Here is an 18,450-nt window from a genome sequence, read left to right on the forward strand (position 1 = left end):
TTTTGGCTTCCGAAATATATTTAAATTGACAGGAAAACGAAGTGAACATTCATAACGTGGAATGAAAAGATAATTCATGAAGAAATATAAATATAGATAAACAAAAGGAAACAATAACTCCTTATACAGTCACCACATAATATACTTGCTTCAGATTCCTTGTCTGCACGCAATCTTAATTCACCAAATTCATTCATTTAGTTATGTCTTATATTCCTTTTGTTCTAATCTCTCTGGGTCACTGTCCTTTAGTGTATATTCAGCAACTTTTCAACACCAGCCATATCACTGAACACAACCTCCAGGTTTCCAGATGTTTTGTAGCCTCAAGGAATGATTTTGCTTAGATGTTTTAATCTCTAGCTATGGAGGGAAAATTGGTCCCACAGAAGATTGTCCAAAGAGATCAGACATGTTATAAACTAATAAGTGATAAGCCTAATATACCAAAACATTGTACAGGGGAAATATATAATAAAGATAAAAATATAGACAAAAAATATGTATTAGCTCATGATCTATTGTGCTTAAAGGGGTATTCCAAGTTGGAACACATATTCACTATCTGCAAGATAACTGACTCACAGGGTTTCATGCCACATTGAGAACAGGGCCCAAGTCTTTGTTCTGAATGAATGCACGTTTCACCATTAGTGATGAGCGAAAATCCCAATGTTTTGTTCGGATGCCGAACATGAACATTAAAAAAATGATCATGATCGGTTTGTGTTTGGCTAACATTCACAAACAAATGACAAACATACAGTAGAAGCGTATGTGTTGGTCTACGCAGTTTGCGTACAGATTGCGTGCATTTTGGTCTAGAGTTACGCACATGTGTACAGATTATCAAGCGCAAAGCGTAAAATAAGCAGTGGCGTACATTTGCAAGTTTGAATGTGTTCCAAAATGATTATTATAACCATTCCGAACATCGAACATGAACATCAGCAAACACGAACAATTTGCATCATGTTCGTACAAACATACGAACGTTTACAAAGATGTTCGCTCATCACTAATCACTATCATTGACTAATGCTGATAATGCTGTGCGAAACACAGTGTTATAGTATGATGAAGGCTCTCTTCCCAGCCACTTATGCTTCCCATCCGCTCACGTTTTATTGGCAGTCTAAGCACTGGGAACTTAAAGCAAAGTCTAGCACTCAGGCTGATAATCTTGCTTTATATTCACCTTTGAAGTTAAACAGGTTCAGTGTGGACATGTATGATTAGTCTTTAGCCTAGCAGCCTTAACAAGCACTTCTTGAGTTTGGGGCAAGCATGAGAAATTGCCCACTCAGGTATTGATTGGATTGAGAGGCCAACCCTGAAAGTGGCACTATTAGAAGGTTCTGCCCAATAAACCTGCTGATACGCCCCATAAGCTGTTTACCTTGCAACTCAATCGATAATTATTTTCTTCTCCTACATGTTTTCTTGCAATTCCCTAATTGCCCCTTTGCTAATTAGGGGCTTAGGAGCATTTGGGGCGTGGCCTGGTGCACCTACTTGTCCCGCCTCCCGTCCACAACGCATATTTATACTGTATATGCATGGTTGGCTTTTTACCGCTCATGGGCAGGGAAAATGTCCCATCAGATGCTTCCCGGTAAAGAGGCTACTGTGCATACAGTATATGAATATGCATGGTTGGCAGGATTGGAGGATGGAGCGGGTGCTATCTGTCAGATAATATGTGTGTGTAAAAGGACCCTAAGGTTTCATGCTGGATGTAGGGTCTCTCTCTCTCTCTATACAATATATTATAGTTGGTCATACATGAAGCTGTAGTGTATTCATATATTTTGTGCAAAGCCATTTTCACTTGTTTGTTTTGGGGTTTTTTTATGCCCAAAATATCATAAAAGTACAGTAGCTTAGTTCAATCCAGCAGTAAAATTATATTTATTCACCCCGTCTGTATCATGGCAATAAACGTTCCTTTCATACTTCCCAAAGGAAATTAAGTAAAAAACCCTATTTGGACAAAGTAAAAGTCTTCAAATACCTCTTTAAACTTTCCGAGATTTTTTACTTGTCTTGCAATGAGTATGTTTGATGTGTAATACTTAAAATCATATAAGAGGATCAATTGAGATTCAGAGGATAAAATAATGAACAGACCCTTCGGCAGTACAGCGGCACAAGGTAAGGTAATAAAAAGAAAAGGGAAAAGAGCACCACAGCATCAGTGATCCACAATCACTTCAACTATATATAGCAAAGCAGAATTCATCTAGTTTTTAGCATATTACCTTGATGATTGAATGTGGGCGTACCTTTACTCTTAGACTGACATGAGACATAATAAATGTGGACCATTGTGTGTTATTACAAAGATTATCATACATATCAACGTTTGTATTTTAAACTCACTATTTTTCAACACATATTGGAACAAAACATTATAAGACTCATATGTGGTTTAAAAAATTTAAATTATTCAATGTATCCTATACCCCAAACCTCAAAGTAAGCAGTCATGCTTTGTCAACCGCCTGCTCGGTGATAAATTGTGGCCACATACTTGGCTGCAAGCCCAGAAGTGTCACTAGGCAACCTTCTTAAAGTAGCACATAAGGCTAAAAGCTTTAAGAGCTGACATCAGACACTCTTAATCTCCATTATTTGAAATATTAGTAAACTATTGGTTTGGCAAAGCAAGGATCTCCATGAACTGTGGGCCAACGCTTAAAACATTACTTAGTTATTGAAAAGAAAATATCATAATCCTTTGTAGTCACAGTCTGAACAGCTTATAGTGATTTCAGAACTACAGAGGCTCAAAGCAACCAAAACTGAAGATTGCATTAATACAAGCTATTGATATGCATCACTTCAAAAGGGGACTGAAGTGGAAATATTCATAAAGAACTGTTACATCATTAGAGTACATGCCAGCACCATTTCTTACCAGGATTCCACTGCTTAAAGAGAATGTGTCATTAAAAAAAATATCTATTGTTTAAATAAACTTTTGAGGTTATCATATTTTTGTGGTGTTTTTTTCTAATTTTCTATTTTACTTTATATAGTATTAAATAATAATATAATCTTGTCGTTTTCAGCTTTGTCATCATTATCATCACAGAGACGATTACAATAAAAGGCGACATCAGAATATAGAAAACATAGATCAGACTATTTACAACAGAGCTCAGCCTCCCCCTCCCTGCACACTGACCTCTGCACAAGTCACAGAGCATGCCTAGAGGACTCTGCCAATCTATTGTTCCTGTGCCTGTAGGGATAGCTGTAAAGAATATCTCTAAATACTGAAAAAAGCAGCTCGAGCAAGATGGCAGCCCCCATAATAATGTACCAAAATAAACACAAAAAAATACAATCAGAAAATAGAGACAAAGTGGAAAAAGAACAGGTTTCAGTACCTGGCTGTAATCATTACAAAAAAAAACATGAATATGTATGGTTTTGCTTATATTAGTAGATTATTAAGATGCATAATTACATGACACTTCGTGATAAATTCTTTTTGCAGAAAGTGGCCTAAATCATCATTTCCCATCAGCATGACATTCTTCTTTTCTCCGTGTTCAGATACGCTCACCATCAAGTAACCTATCTTCAGTAAGACAGTAAATAGAAGATAGAGAGGATACAGATATTTCTGTTTCTAAGAGCCAGTCCCTTTAAATGTACCTCACCATATGACTCACACATAGTATTTCTGTCAGTATTTTGGTCAATATTTTTTCAACCAATACCAGGAGTGGGTTGAAAACACAGAAACTGTGCATATCTTTCCAGTTTTTCTCTGCCGGTTCCACTCCTGATTTTGGCTACAAATACTGACAAAAATACTGACAGAAGCGCTGGCCAAAATACTATGTGTGAACATAGCCTTAATCTGTTTCCACATGGGGAAAGGGGGGCTACCCCCATAAACCCTTGGATATTGGTACAGTGATATTGCGGGTTGCTAGCTATTGTTATTATTTATCTCTAATGATTAGGTAGAGGTTCATATTTTATACCATGAATTCACAAAGGTGAAGAAAACATTACTTAAGTATTCTAATCAATCATAAAGTGATTGTAGTCAATGCAAACTAAAAATAACTCTTCATACAGCCAATGTGATATGTGATGTATTAGGCTCCCGAAAGGTTGGTAGCCAGTGACTCGAGAGGTTCTGGGCAGGAACTATAAGGAGGTGGACTCTCTCATTTTAACAATGAGTTGCAAGAAACCATCTACACAGCATTACATAACCAGCGGCCTTTGCTGGAACACAAGGTAGAATTAAACCAAAAACAAAGTGTTGAATTCTGAACCTACAATCTGCATTATGCAAAATAAGCAATGATTTTACACAGTATCCTTCAATCTCTCAAGCAGAATGTTCTCTGCCTTTCCTATTATTACATGAGATGAAGAGAAGAATGTGTCGCTTTCTGCTGTTTTAAACGACCACAGCCAAGCTTTGAGGCATGGTACAGTCAGAGATGCTTGTCTGATATACAGTGGGGAACGCTGACTGCAGTGTGTACAGTATGCTTCCAGACTTTAACAGTGATGGTCTAAATGACTGTATCTCTCTATAGGGCTCAGAGCCTGTTTCAGGTCCGCTTCTCATCACATACACACAGTAGTTTCTTCTGCAACTACTGGCAGTCACTTCAGCACTTCCCCTACCTACTTGCCCACATAACTTTAAAGGAGAAGTTCAGCCAAAAGTATTTTTTAATATGTTATTGTTATTCGATAAGCGTTCAAATCCCCCAGCTTCGGTTTTTTACCTCCAAGTGGTCGAATAGATGTTTTACAATAATCAAATACTTGTTCCCATTGACTTTAATGGGATCGAATATTCGGGAGATACAGTATTCGTACGAATATTCGAATATTTCACTATTCGCTCATCACTAATAGTGTGCTATATAGTATGTATAGAGTGCTGGACACTCTATGATGTCTATGTAACACATGTCTATCTATGCACACATATACACTGTACTACTACTCCCATCATCTGCTCATAGTATGAGCAAATGATGGGGGAGTAGTACCAGGGCCATCCCAATTACCAAACAACCCCCGCCGCCACATATACACTGTATTACTCCTCCCATCATCTGCTTATAGTATGAAGAGATGATGGGGGAGTAGTACCAGGCCTATCCCCATCACATGCACCTTCCTCACTGATGCCGCTGCTGACGCACTAACATGCTCTGCCGGGGACTGACTGCAGAGCTCACCCCAGCCTCCTGCCGACTCATTCCCTGATGTCACCCGAGCTGCCGGGGGAGACATCAGGAAACAAGTTAGCAGGAGGCTGGGGCGGCGGTGAGCTTTGCAGTCAATCCCCGGCAGGGCATGTGAGTGCGTCCGTGACGGGGCATTGGCGAGGAAGGTGCATGTGATAGGGATAGCCCTGGTACTACTCCCACATCATCTGTGTATGGGTATATGTATATATAGTGTAAATGTGGCAGAGGAGGTTGTTTGGTGATTGGGATGGCCCTGGTGCTACTCCCCCATCATCTGCTCATACTATGAGCAGATGATGGGGGAGTAGTACAGTGTATATGTATGCATACATAGACATGTGTTACATAGACATCCATTGAATCCATGGAGTGTCCAGCAGGGGGCGCACTATATATAGAAGTCAATGGTTCTCATTGACTTTTATATATAGTGCGCCCCCTGCTGGTCACTCCATAGGAATTACACCTGATTTGTGACGTGACGGTTTTTGAGAGAATTTGAAGCTTCCATGATCTACTAAATTAAGGTAAATAGCAGTATATTTGCATTTCCCATAATTAATGTATTAGGAATGTCTAACTTTCCATAAGTAATAACACATTAAAAAATACTTTTGGCCAAACTTCTTCTTTAACAGGTACCTACATTACATTCCCTCTGCACTCTAACCCTACTTCATAGATCATCCTTCTAATAAAACATCATGTTAATCTGCTTCCTGCTGTTCAGACACAGGGATAATGCACACAGGATAGACACAGAACACATAGGGTGAAACAAAATTGTGGGTTATTTAGACGCCATCTGGAACCAAATAGAAGCAGAATGATGATTAAACAAAGCCGGCAAACACATCTCAACCTAGTGGGTTATAAGACCCAATGGCTTTGGTTAATCTTCTCCACGAACATTTGTAAATGACCTCCTATAAGGTTATAATATGGTATGAAGCATTTCATATCCCAAATAGACTCTACACGGGATAAAAGCATGTGCAGTCTCTTATCAATTGATTTCATTTTAATGCATTCAACCAATCTCAGCAGGTTGCATTGGTATTCTTCTGGACAGCCCCACACTCCCGCCAGGCACACTAAATGTAATCACCTCTTTGATGCAACATTTGTGCAATGACTATAATTACGTGGGATTTGGACTGTGTGTGGGTAATGACCATGTTTACCAATATACTGTGAATACTGGTGAAGTTACAATAACTCTGCTATGTGTTTATCAATTTTTATTACAGTTTAACACTGTCCGGTGAATCATCAAATCAATATTTACTGCATTGTATATGTGCCAGGCTCTAGAAATGGACGGCTAGAATCATAAATATCAAATAACTGTCCTTTGTTTCACTCTGTGTCATGAAAGCATTTAAAAAACATTAGTCTGGTTTACCGTTATTATATATGGCAGTTGTTGAGGCTTTTTCCATAATTCCTGTTGTTTCTTATAATTGTATTTTTCCATGCTTTCCACTCACAAACAATCTACCACTTAAGATGAGTAACATTAGACTGAATTTAGATATTTTGCCTGAAATAAGCAGCTGTGTCTTGTCCAGCATCCCAGGGTCTAATAATATAGCCAAGTAAGCATGATGCACATAGTCCAATAGTAACCATCTGTATTCATTTCCCATTTGCATTTACCAAACATAATCCTAATAAGCTGACTTTGGCTGGAAAGTCAAGTAGGGAGCATTAAGAGCATTGGTAAATGATGACATAGTCAAGATTGTAAACAAGTCTGTTAGCTTCAGGCAAAAACGCATGGAAACTATAGAAATGCTCCCTGTTATCTTTTAGTAGAGTTAGATGGTGCTGATGTATAACTAGACACAAATAAGATACAGTGGGAAAAATAGGTATTTGATACACTGACGATTTTGCAAGTTTCCCCACTTGCAAAGAGTGGAGAGTTCTGTTATTGGTATCAGAGGTACGCTTCAACTAAGAGAAACAGAATCTATAAAAAGAGAATTCCAAAATTTTATTTTCTTTTATTGCATGAAATAAGTATCTGATATAATAGAAAAACATTATTTAATCTGTAGTTCTTAATAAGTTTACACAAACTTCAGCAGGGATTTTGTGCCCCTCCCCCATACATATCTTTCATGTTTCGGGGCTGTCACTGGGCAACGTTGAGTTTCAGTTCCCTCCAGATTTTGTATTGTGTTTAGGTCTCAAGACTGGCCAGGCCACTCCAGGACCTTGAAATGTTTTTTATGGAGCCGCTCCTTAGTTTCCCTGGCTGTGTGTTTCAGGTCATTGTCATGCTGGAAGTCCCAGCCACAACCCATCTTAAAGCGTAACTCTAACTTAAACAGCCAAAAAATGAAATTGCTCAGATAAAAAGAGTGTTCCCATCTAGTGCGCTTGCTGAGATATCCCCAGTTGTTTGGCTCAGAGTAATAAATGAATTTTTCTCCTGGCTGACAGAAAGTGGGTGTGGCCTCCTCCTGCCTTAAAATGGGCGTGGTCTCCTCCCTCTTCTCCCTCCATCCACTGGCTGCTGACCAGCACCTTAGCAGATGGTATCACACACACTGGACTGTGGGATTAGATACAGCGCCTTAGCAGATGGTATCACACACACTGGACTGTGGGATTAGATACAGCGCCTTAGCACATGGTATCACACACAGTGGGATTAGATACAGCACCCCCTGCAGTTGTATCGCACACAGTGGGATTGGATACAGCACCCCCTGCAGATGGTATTGCACACAGTGAGATTAGATACAGCACCCCCTGCAGATGGTATTGCACACAGTGGGATTAGATACAGCACTCCCTGCAGATGGTATCACACACAGTGGGATTAGATACAGCATTCCCTGCAGGTGGTATCCCACACAGTGGTATTAGATACAGGGCTGTATAGCAGTAAGGTGTGAGACACTGTGAAGGGGAGTGGGGGCTGAGGTACCACAGCACTCTTCCCTCTATGTGCTCTGAAGCCTGAATAGGCACTGGAGCACATAGAGGGAAGACAGCATTGCTCTCCCGATTACTACAGGACTGAGGAGAGCACCAGCACTGAAAGGGTGTCAGCCTGAATGGAGGAGGAGGAGGGAGGGGACCGGAGGAGGAGGGAGGGACCTGTCCTCTTTCTATGTGCTAGGTGTTCAAATACCACAGCACAGCACCAGGGGGACATAACAATCAGACATACCGGAGAGAAGAGGTGTCTGGGCTGCCTGATGATAGATAGATAGATAGATAGATAGATAGATAGATAGATAGATAGATAGATAGATAGATAGATAGATAGAAATATTATTTGTAAGGTATTAAAGCTCTCTAAAATCCACTGAATGAATTGGATTATACGTGCTACATAGAAATTGCTCACTAAGGGTAGTTTAACAGGATTACAGAGTTAATTGTTAAAATGATGAAAAGAGAAATAAATCTGCTGTATATTGTAGAGGAATTGTTAGCTGCCTGCAGTAAGCCACTGTGCTGGCACAAAAATCTCATTGATGACCTGGAGAGTTCTGTTTGCATTTCCCATAGATGTTACTACAGCAGATGAGAGATAGGGGGGAAATAACATCCAGAGCAAGTAAGCAATCTGTTAAGTGAAAATAGAGTCTGCCAAGTCCTAGGGATTTGTACCAGGCTTTCTGTTAACTGCTTCCTGTCTATGTGTTATACTGAGATGGTCGGAAGGTCATACTTGAACACTATCTGTAAAGCTTTTTGTTATTTTGCAATGACAGAACAGTAGATGTCTTCCATTGTAGCTTATGTCTCACACATTATTGTTTCGGATCTTTAAATGAAACCGATTATTGGAGAAAGGAAACCAGAGTGAAGGTAATGTATATTTAAAATTCTTATTAATGGTGCGTTCACACCTACAGGATCTGCAGCTGATTTTCAGCAGCAGATTTCATTTAAATAACTGAACACATCATCAAATCTGCTGCAGATCTGCTGCAGATCCTGTAGGTGTGAACGCACCCTAAGGCTACGTACATTATAGTTATGGTGCTGGGTTATTGCAGTGCAGCTCCCAATAAAGTAAATGGAATCTGTGCTGAAGAAATTGGGCTACACCACTAACATACAGTACATATAGGAATCCAGCTTCCATGCATTGCTTTCTTACAGCACTGGGGGTACCAGGTGTTACCACCCTGCCGATCAGCTATTAATGTGCATATATGTGGATATCCTGTAGACAGACCATCAATGACCTCTCCCTAGAAAACTCCTTTAGGGTATAAACCCACACACCGTATATGCAGCGTATTTACTGCTGCGATACGCAGCAAACTCGCAGCAAACTCGCAGCAAAATCGCAGCAGATTAGATCTAAATAACTGAACGCAGCATCAAATCTGTACCAACAAATCTGCTGCGTATTTGTTGCATATCTGCTGCATATACGGTGTGTGGGTTTATACCCTAAGGGTGAATTCACACGGGCGGATCAGCCGGAAGTCTCACGCACGAAATCCACAGCTAATCCGCAATACACGTATTATTCTTATTATTACTAATGCATGTATTGCGGATTAGCTGCGGATTTCGTGCGTGAGACTCCCGGTGGATCCGCCCGTGTGAATTTACCCTAAATATATCAGTTTAACATAACAAAGCCTTCTTACAAAATACTGTATTCTTTCCACCATATATTTAATATAGAGATTAGTTATGTAAGGCCATGTTCACACGCTGTATTGTAGCAATAAACAGCGGCCGTTGTTGCAGGTTGCTTATTGATAGCGATCTTTACATTGAAGTGTATGGAACATTGGCCGTAGTGTATTCACCCTGTATACACATCAGCCGTTGTTTTCTGCAGCTGCACAAAATAATTCACAGGTCTATTTTGTACGGCCACCGTTCAGTGAACAGGAGCCGTACAAAATAGGCTGTGTTCATAGTGTAAAGTATATCTCCTGGCCATACTTTACACTGGGGTCTATGGTAAATTGGAGTGCGGGGACTCCCAAATTTGCCCACATTCCAATTAAAACCAAATGATGGACTAAATGTACCCAACCTGGCCCAGATTCTCCAATGTGACCCAGAGTGATGTGCTGACTGCAATGCCACTTGACACAGTGTATGATGATGGCGGCAGTTTGGATGGTCAAGGGCCCCCTAGGTGCCTTGGGCCAAACTTGCCACATTATAATCCAGCCTGTATGGGTGCCTGTTTTGGGTGGAACACTAGGTGACAGACAGGTGCTCTGTGGGGGCAGAAAAATTTACCATTATAAAAAATTATGCTACTCTCCATGATATGTTCTGTTGCTGCAGATTGGTGATCTCTGAAGATTTGTTACCCCGCGTTCACCTCTAAGAAGTCTCTGCTTTATAATGGGGGGTGGCTATAAAGGCAGTGGTGCACCAGTGCTTGCATATAGTTGTGCATTGGTTTTCTGCTAATGCCTAACGCTAGAGAAAACCTAGCATCTCTACCTAAGACTATCTATATACAGTGCTATCATGTTTTGAAGGAGCAATACTAATTTTAAGTACACTAAACATTACTACTGTTTGACTACTTATGTCTAAGAGAATATGATTTCTTTTACATCACAGGGTTACTGTCTATTTGTACTGCTGTGATGAAAATAAATGCTAGTGTGCTCTGCATAGAACAGACTGTTCTAAGCTGAAGGAAATTGCCTGTATCTGTTTGAACTGTGCTGGTGGACTTTTATCTATTTTTTTTCCATTTCCATTCATTCCAGTACATCTTTTGCTTGTATGATAAAACAATAAGAACCATGGTCTTGTAATCTGTTAGGACCCTATTAAACAAGATCATTGTGCATAAAATCGTTAAAATGTTTGAATTTTAGCAATAATCTTTCCGTGTGTATGCAGGCAACGATCAACGACTAACAAAAATGTATTTGTATGTCTTCGATCGCATCTTTTGAGTTGACCATAGAATCATTGTTAATTGTTCGCAAATCTTCTGGTGATTGTAGACATCGTTTATTCGTTATTATGATTGTTCATATACTAGAGAGTGTACAAACGATCGTAATTGTGATCGTAACTAACAACTATAGCAGTCTACCACATTTTTGTGTTCCTTTTTGGTCCAGTGTGAACCCAGTCTCAAATATTTGGGGAGAGAATTATCAAAGGGTGTAAAATTTAGACTGGTGCAAACAGTCCACAGCAACCAATCACAGCTCAGCTTCCAGCTCTGCTAAAATGAGAGAGGAGCTGTGATTGGTTGCTGATGGCTGTTTACACCAGTCTAAATTTTACACCCTTTTATAAATCTCCCTCTAGGTGTTTAGATTTAGAGAGAGCAGATAGTGCCTTGATATGACCCAGTACAAGTCAATCGGCACTTGATAAATACCATTTAGACAGCCCTATTTTCAGAGCAACCCAAGTATTGCTGTTCCCTTTCATTATTGTCAGCAATATATCCCCTATTTGATTCTGACAAAAATGATTTTTTAGTGCCACATAAAACATACAATCATATGAGAAAACTTTCTGAGCCTGAGTGGTTTCTGAGCCTGCTGTTTTACATGAGGTAATAATTACACGGTTTAACCGATAATCACCCCATATTAAAGGGCACAAAAAAGCCTTTGACAAAAACTTGATCTGTTTTTATTTGGTTTTGACCATTTTTGCTTCATTGTTCTTATATATTAAGAAGGATATGGATAGATGATCCCAACCAGAACCATCTGGGATTGAGGCACTTCTGTATAGACTTGGCACAGGTAATATGACCATATAAAGGCCAGCTACAACCACAGCAAGGAGACTGAACTTCAGTGGGAACAAAAAAATAAAAAACTTTTATTAACACAAAGTGTTTCGGTGTAATTACATGAGCACCTTCCTCAAGCATCTATTGTTTTATTGACTAAGATTTACTACACCCAAAGGCGCCCCATCCGTCTTTTTCTATTAGTCTTATATATATTAAGAAAACATATATCTATAATATTACATTTGTGCTCAAAAGTTTACGTAACTGGCAGAATTTTAGTTTTCATGTCCTTTTTTTCAGAGAATATGAATGATAACTCAAAAACTTTTTTCCACTCATGGTTACTAATTGGGTGAAGCCATTTATTGTCAAACTACTGTGTTTTCTCTTTTGAAATCATAATGACAACCAAAAACATTTAAATGACCCTGATCCAAAGTTTACATACCCCAGTTCTTAACACTGGGTATTGGCCCCCTTAAAGTCTTTTGTGGTAGTTGTGGAGGAGGCTCTTCGTTTTCTCAGATGGTAAAGTTTCCCATTCTTTTTAGCAAAAAGCCTCCAGTACCTGTAAATTCGTGGGCTGTCTTGCATGAACTGTGCTTGAGATTTCCGCAGAGTGGCTCAATGGTATTGAGGTCAGGAGACAGAGAGGGCCACTCCAGAACCTTCACTTTCTTCTGCTGTAGCCAATGACAGGTCAATCATGACAACCAAAAACATCCAAATGACCCTGATCAAATGTTCACATACCCTGGTGGTTTTGGCGTGATAACATGCACATAAGTTGACACAAATTGACAAAAATTCAGGATGCAAAGAAAAAAACACAAACCTTTTGAGCACAACTATACCTTCATAGTATTATGTGTCTAAATATATTATAGCAATAGGCAATAGCAACAAATCTATTCCTTTTCTGGCTTTAAAAATGAAGAAATATTCGGTGCTACGTGCAGATTAACTTGGTATTATAATTCTATGCAGTATAAATGACATCCTCCAGTGAGCGCACTGAACTTGTAATCTAAATCAATAATACTGTATAGGTGCTCCTAAGGTCCTGAAGAGTACTTGAAATCAGTGAAACAAAGCAGAAAGTGTCTAACTGAATGGAAATTTCCATTTTTATTAAATCCATATAAAAACAATTTGCAAACTTCCAAAATCTTGAAAGTATTAGATTTGTGTAGAGTTACTGAAGCAATGTCTGAGTGGTACAAGGTTATTCATTTTTATATTTAACCCTTAATTTTGCTTTAAATATTAACCTATGTCATCTTGATAAACTTTGAAGTGCATGGTACGGTGCTAGGATTTGCAATAAATGCAGTCAAAAAAGCATCGTAAATGTAATAAATTGCTTCATCAATTTTTATAACAAGTGTTCTGCAAGCTTTGCCAAGCCTCTGAAATTCCACAGTATGGCATCCCTCCTGATGAGCCCTGCTTACCATGCTTATCAACAGCAGTGCACTGGCAGTGGCCATCCCTGCTCTGGGCAAAAGCCTCAGGACATCACTACATGTGTGCCGCTGCTTATAAGTACAGTTCATGCATACCAATTGGAGGCAATGCTTGGTGCTGTAAGCCGAGGCATGTGGCATGTACATCAATCAGCACAGGGAGGGGTTGGAGAAGCCAGAAGGTGTGCCATGCTGCATGCTTAACAGTACCATGACACGGATCCTGGAATCCTGGAAACTTAAGCCAGGTTTAAATATTGGGTCACATGTTTCTATTAAAAAAAAAAAAAAGACATTTGGGGATATCAATATATAAATATTTATGTCCCCTAGTAAAATGAAAGCTGAGCTGCAATACAAGAGGTGCTGCCCTATCAGCTTTCTAAGGGTGTCTGAAGCTCCATTTAAAAAAAAAAAAAAAAAAAGTAGCTAAAAGATTCACATTAAATTGTTGCTGTCATTTAGAAAAACTTTTGACATGTCACAGAGACATGTCAAGAGTTTTGATCGGTCTGGGTCTGAGTTTTCAGACCCTTACTGACTGGAAGAACGAGCCGAGTGAACATGGAGCTATACGCAAACCTCTCCTGGCTTTGTGTGACGTGATGGGTTGAGCCCCTCATGTAGGCTCATGTAGCCCGATTCTTTCAGTGACACTGAGCAGGGAGTGGACCTGACTACAGCGTGATTCTTTCCTTGTTCTCACGATCAGGACGGGTCTGAACACTCATATCCGGACCAATCAAAACGTTTAACAAGTCTCTATGACATGCCAAAAGTTTTTCCAAATGACAGTTACACTTTAAGGCTATTTTCACACTACGTAAAAGTATGGCCATTGTTGCCATCAGCAACAATGGCCGTACTTTTCATGTTGTGAAACACTGCCTCTGCTTCTATGAGATCCCGGCCAGAGCGTATACGCATCGTATACGCTCCGGCCGGGATCCCGTGCGGCGCTGCAAATAACTGACAAGTCAGTTTTCTGCTTCCGCAATTCAATGAATTGCGGCCGTAGAAACTCTGTCAGTTCACACAGTGAAGCAAGCCGCTCCGGCCGCTCGCTTCACTGAGTGCTATGGGAGGTTCTGATGCGGGCACGCGCTGATGCGCCCGCATCAGAACCCTTCGTCCGGAAAGATCATCCGGCCAGTACTTAAGGGGTCACAGAACGGCCGGTCTATTACGTTGTGTGAACATAGCCTAGGGCCACGTTCAAACAATGTATGTTTTTACTAACGGCCGTTGTTGCAGGATTGCAACAATGACCACTATTTAGTAAACAAATCAAAGAACATTGTTTTCTATAGAATCCACACAGTATTCACTCTGTCCAGCCGCACTCCAGTATTCACTCTGCGGCCGCACTCAAAACTGACATGGCAATTTTGTATGACCTATACTGTATTTATTGAATAGCAGCCGCACAAAATTGACAGTGCAGACAATGTAAAGTGTGGCTTTGGGCGCATTTTACATTCTATGCAATGGTTAATTGGAATGCAGGCACACCCGAATGTGTCCACATTCCAATTCAAAAAGAAATTAATTCCATCCGGCCAGTACTGCAGTATTGACCATGTTGAACTTTACAGACAGCGGCCGTTCTGTCACAGAACGGACGATGTCTTACAAAGTGTGAACCTATCCTCAGGGAACTAGTTTACTTGTTGCTCAAAATTATCCCCTGGCCTCCTTGTTCTCGGAGAGATAACCCACCACCAGAGCAGTCTGGCTGCGGCTTTCCCCTCCTCCCTCATAGAAAAAACAGGAACGTTCCACTGTGCCAAACATTCATGGGTTTTGGGAGGACAGAAGAGATAACTGTCAGCTGAACGATTGTTTGGCTGACATTTACTTCAATTCTTTCGGCGGATAGCGGAATCGGGCCGCCCATAGAATGGTGTCTATGGAGCCGATGGAAAGGTGCGTGGCCAGGAAAGGGTACGAGCTATGGAATCCGTCAGAAATTTTCCGCTCAGCTTCCATAGTGTTAACCCACCCTGTCAGTGTATAGGCTGCCTGCATTGCACTGGGACCACAGCTTTATCAGATGATGTAACAAGTGCAAAGATCTCCGAAGCTATGCTGTCTTGCCACATTCACTGGCTCACTGAGGCCTAACAGGAAATCTGAAAATCTTTTTGATTCCTCCCTTCCTGTAGTCTTAAAGTGGCAACCGACAAATCTGCTGAGAACAGCATCGCAGAGGACTGTCCGAAGCATGCACCACATGAAGGCTACATGCATTTCCTGCTTATAGCAAGCTGTATTTTACCTCTCTATCCCTGTGTATACAGACCTGTCAATCAAGCTAAGCTGGACAAGAGGAAGCTGGGACATGTCCTTGGTGATTTTTCTCACTATTTCTGTCTGGTCTGAAATGTTATTTTTTTTCCCCTGAAACTGCAGTGTTTCACAATAAAATATAGCTAGAGAGCTTGTAGGAATTTGATTCTGCCAGTGATCTGAGAAGCAAGAAATTACTGACAGGTTCTCTTTAAGAGACGACTGATTAAACTAACTTCTAGTGGAGCAATAAATCCTCTTGCACTGCTAGGAGCCGGATGTGTGGTGCTAGTAGAGGTTTACTGCTGTTGAACATAATTCGCAGGAAAAGGAAATGACATTCGAGAAGCTTAAATGGATTTTGACAGCAATGAAGGCTTGGGCTGGAAAATAATGGAATGGCTATTTTATTGCATTGCTTTGTGCTAAAAGGGTGTTGCTATATGGTCTCTATGGGAATTCACACAGTACAGTTGTTGCACAAATTTTTGCCACAGGAAGTTATTGCCACACATCTAAATGTACTGTGCATGAACCTCCACAAGCCTTATTCAGATGAAGAAGACAGCTGTAAAAGTGTCTACTATGTGTAAATATATGGCCTATAGGTTTTGCTGGATATATTGTGGATGCTGGTCTGCACAGTGTGGGATTCTCGAATAATTTATTGGCTCCACTATTAACATTATGAAAGCATGGCAGTGATTTCTTTTCTTGACAGCGCTGCCAGAACTGTCTACCCTTAAACTGTATCTAAATATTTTCTGTTATAGTATTATACTTCATATGTTAAAGTTAGGAATGGAGGCAGTCAGTAACCGATGGCTTATAAAATACATTGCGTACATATTACGTTGCATTAGAATAAATCATCTCTCTTGGCTGATATTGAATGAGTATTGTACCTTATATGTTGCATTGAAATGATCATGTTATGCACATTTTATGATGCAATGATCTGGAAAGATAAAGCCAATATCCACTAATGTTCACTCTTGTAATGACCCGCATAGCTTCAGACAAGGTGCCAAAGAGCCTGTAAAAAAACAACTTTGTAAAGAATGTGCATTTTACATCTCCCATTGGCTTCAATAAGGAATGTTCAGAAACAAAATGCGATTTTCAAAAATACTGTACTACAAAAAAAGAACACAGAAAATAGAAATGTGTAACTTTGTCAAGAGGTACTCCTTGGAAGCCCACATTAAAATCAATGGAAGCTTAAAAATAAATGCATAAAAATAACAGGAAATTATTTTGAGGCAGGTTGGGCAGGGGGTGTTTAGAGAATTGTTTGCCCTTGTGAACATACTATACACTAGGTTAATCTGTTTACATGGAAATAAATGGAGAAGTAATAGAGATTGCTCAGCTTTTACATTGCATTTCCAATAGTCCTTACAACAAAACAACATTAAAGCCCCCCCCCCCCCAAAAAAAAAAAAAAATTGCTTCTACCGTCGGATAGCTGCTTTCAATCAATTTAAGATCTGACCTGGAGTCCATTCGGCAAGTGATGCAGTTATTGTCATATAAAAAAAAGAATTAAACTTGCAGCCCTGTGTCAAATTAGTGTGGCCTAGAGTGTCTGTGCCCTAGCCTGCAACGCCTCTCCTCCTTCCCGCCGTCTTCATCATTAGAAATGCCCAGGGGCAGGATTTTTCCTAATCACCACTTGTCTAAGCAGGGCACATGTTAGGTATTGCAGGCCTAGGGCACAGACACTCTAGGCAAATTTAACACAGGGCTGCAAGTTTAAAAGTTGTTTTAGGACAATAACTGCGTCACCTGTCAAGCAGACCCCAGGGCAGATCTTGGATTAAAAGCAGCTATCTGATGGTACAAGTGGTTTGGGGGGATCAGATTGTGGGTACAGAGTCGCTTTAATTGACAATTGAAAACATATGAATATATTGCTACTATAGATACTCTTATAAATTATGTTTTGTTCTCTGGTCTTTCTAGGTAACCGTTTCAGTACAACAAAGATGTCTCGTGCACAGACGTTTTCCAGCTACTCCTCTGAGCCGTGCAAGAAGTACCAGCAGCCCTTGTCCGTGTTTAGTGGCTATGACTCCATCTACTGCTCGTGCATCCTCTAGTGACATTCAGAAGGCTATTGACTACAGAGACAATGTGAACTGGAATTTAAAAGTTGGTTCATCAAGTCATCTGCATCCGGGGCATTCTCGGAGGATGGATTATAATGAAGGCAGAGATCGGGGATTCCAGCTGGAAAACTAAAAAAATCCCTGTAGAAGATGAAGTATATTTTCAGTAATTTATCTATTTATTGGTTATTTATTTATTCCCCTATTTTATCTTAAAGGTCTTATTGTTCCTGTCAATACCAGTTTGTAGACAGACTTTGGGCCAAGACCGTGAACATTGGGATCCATAGATAACTAGCTATGGTGGATCCATAGAGTAGAATTCCGGAACATTTTCACTTCTCAAAATAATGTGCAGTTTATGATGTACTTGTGAATGGCCAAAAAGTGATCTAATATCATGTCATGGATCAAGCTAACACCAGCCTAAATAGTGAATTTTAAAAGGTAAATTATTTATCTCCGTATTTGGTTTTTCTTTCCTATGGCTGTATTATTTTAAACAGTCAGGAGGAAAGTTTACTTTCTGTAGACCATGAAGCACGGATTGATAATGATGAGATGATTTCTGTTATTATTATCCAACAAATGCTGACACTGCAGAAAAGAAAGCACAAGAC

At 40.0% G+C, this 18,450-nt stretch overlaps 1 protein-coding gene across 3 annotated transcripts in view; it reads left to right on the plus strand.

The window, feature by feature from the left end:
• The window catches only part of DOK6 (docking protein 6), a 310,121-nt gene extending 292,094 nt beyond the window's left edge, over positions 1-18,027 (plus strand). For 2 of the 3 annotated variants that reach the window (XR_011361866.1, XR_011361867.1), the window contains one exon: positions 17,685-17,770. Coding sequence is in view for 1 of the 3 variants with exons in the window: in XM_069960119.1 (XP_069816220.1) it covers positions 17,685-17,821 (137 nt within the window). In the remaining 2 variants the exon portion in view is untranslated. Of the gene's footprint in view, positions 1-17,684 lie in introns of all 3 variants that reach the window. The other variant, XM_069960119.1, reaches the window with a different exon arrangement.
• The last annotated feature ends 423 nt before the right edge of the window (positions 18,028-18,450 follow it).

This window comes from Dendropsophus ebraccatus, chromosome 2 (genome assembly GCF_027789765.1).
Source record: "Dendropsophus ebraccatus isolate aDenEbr1 chromosome 2, aDenEbr1.pat, whole genome shotgun sequence".
Classification (NCBI taxonomy): domain Eukaryota; kingdom Metazoa; phylum Chordata; class Amphibia; order Anura; family Hylidae; genus Dendropsophus; species Dendropsophus ebraccatus.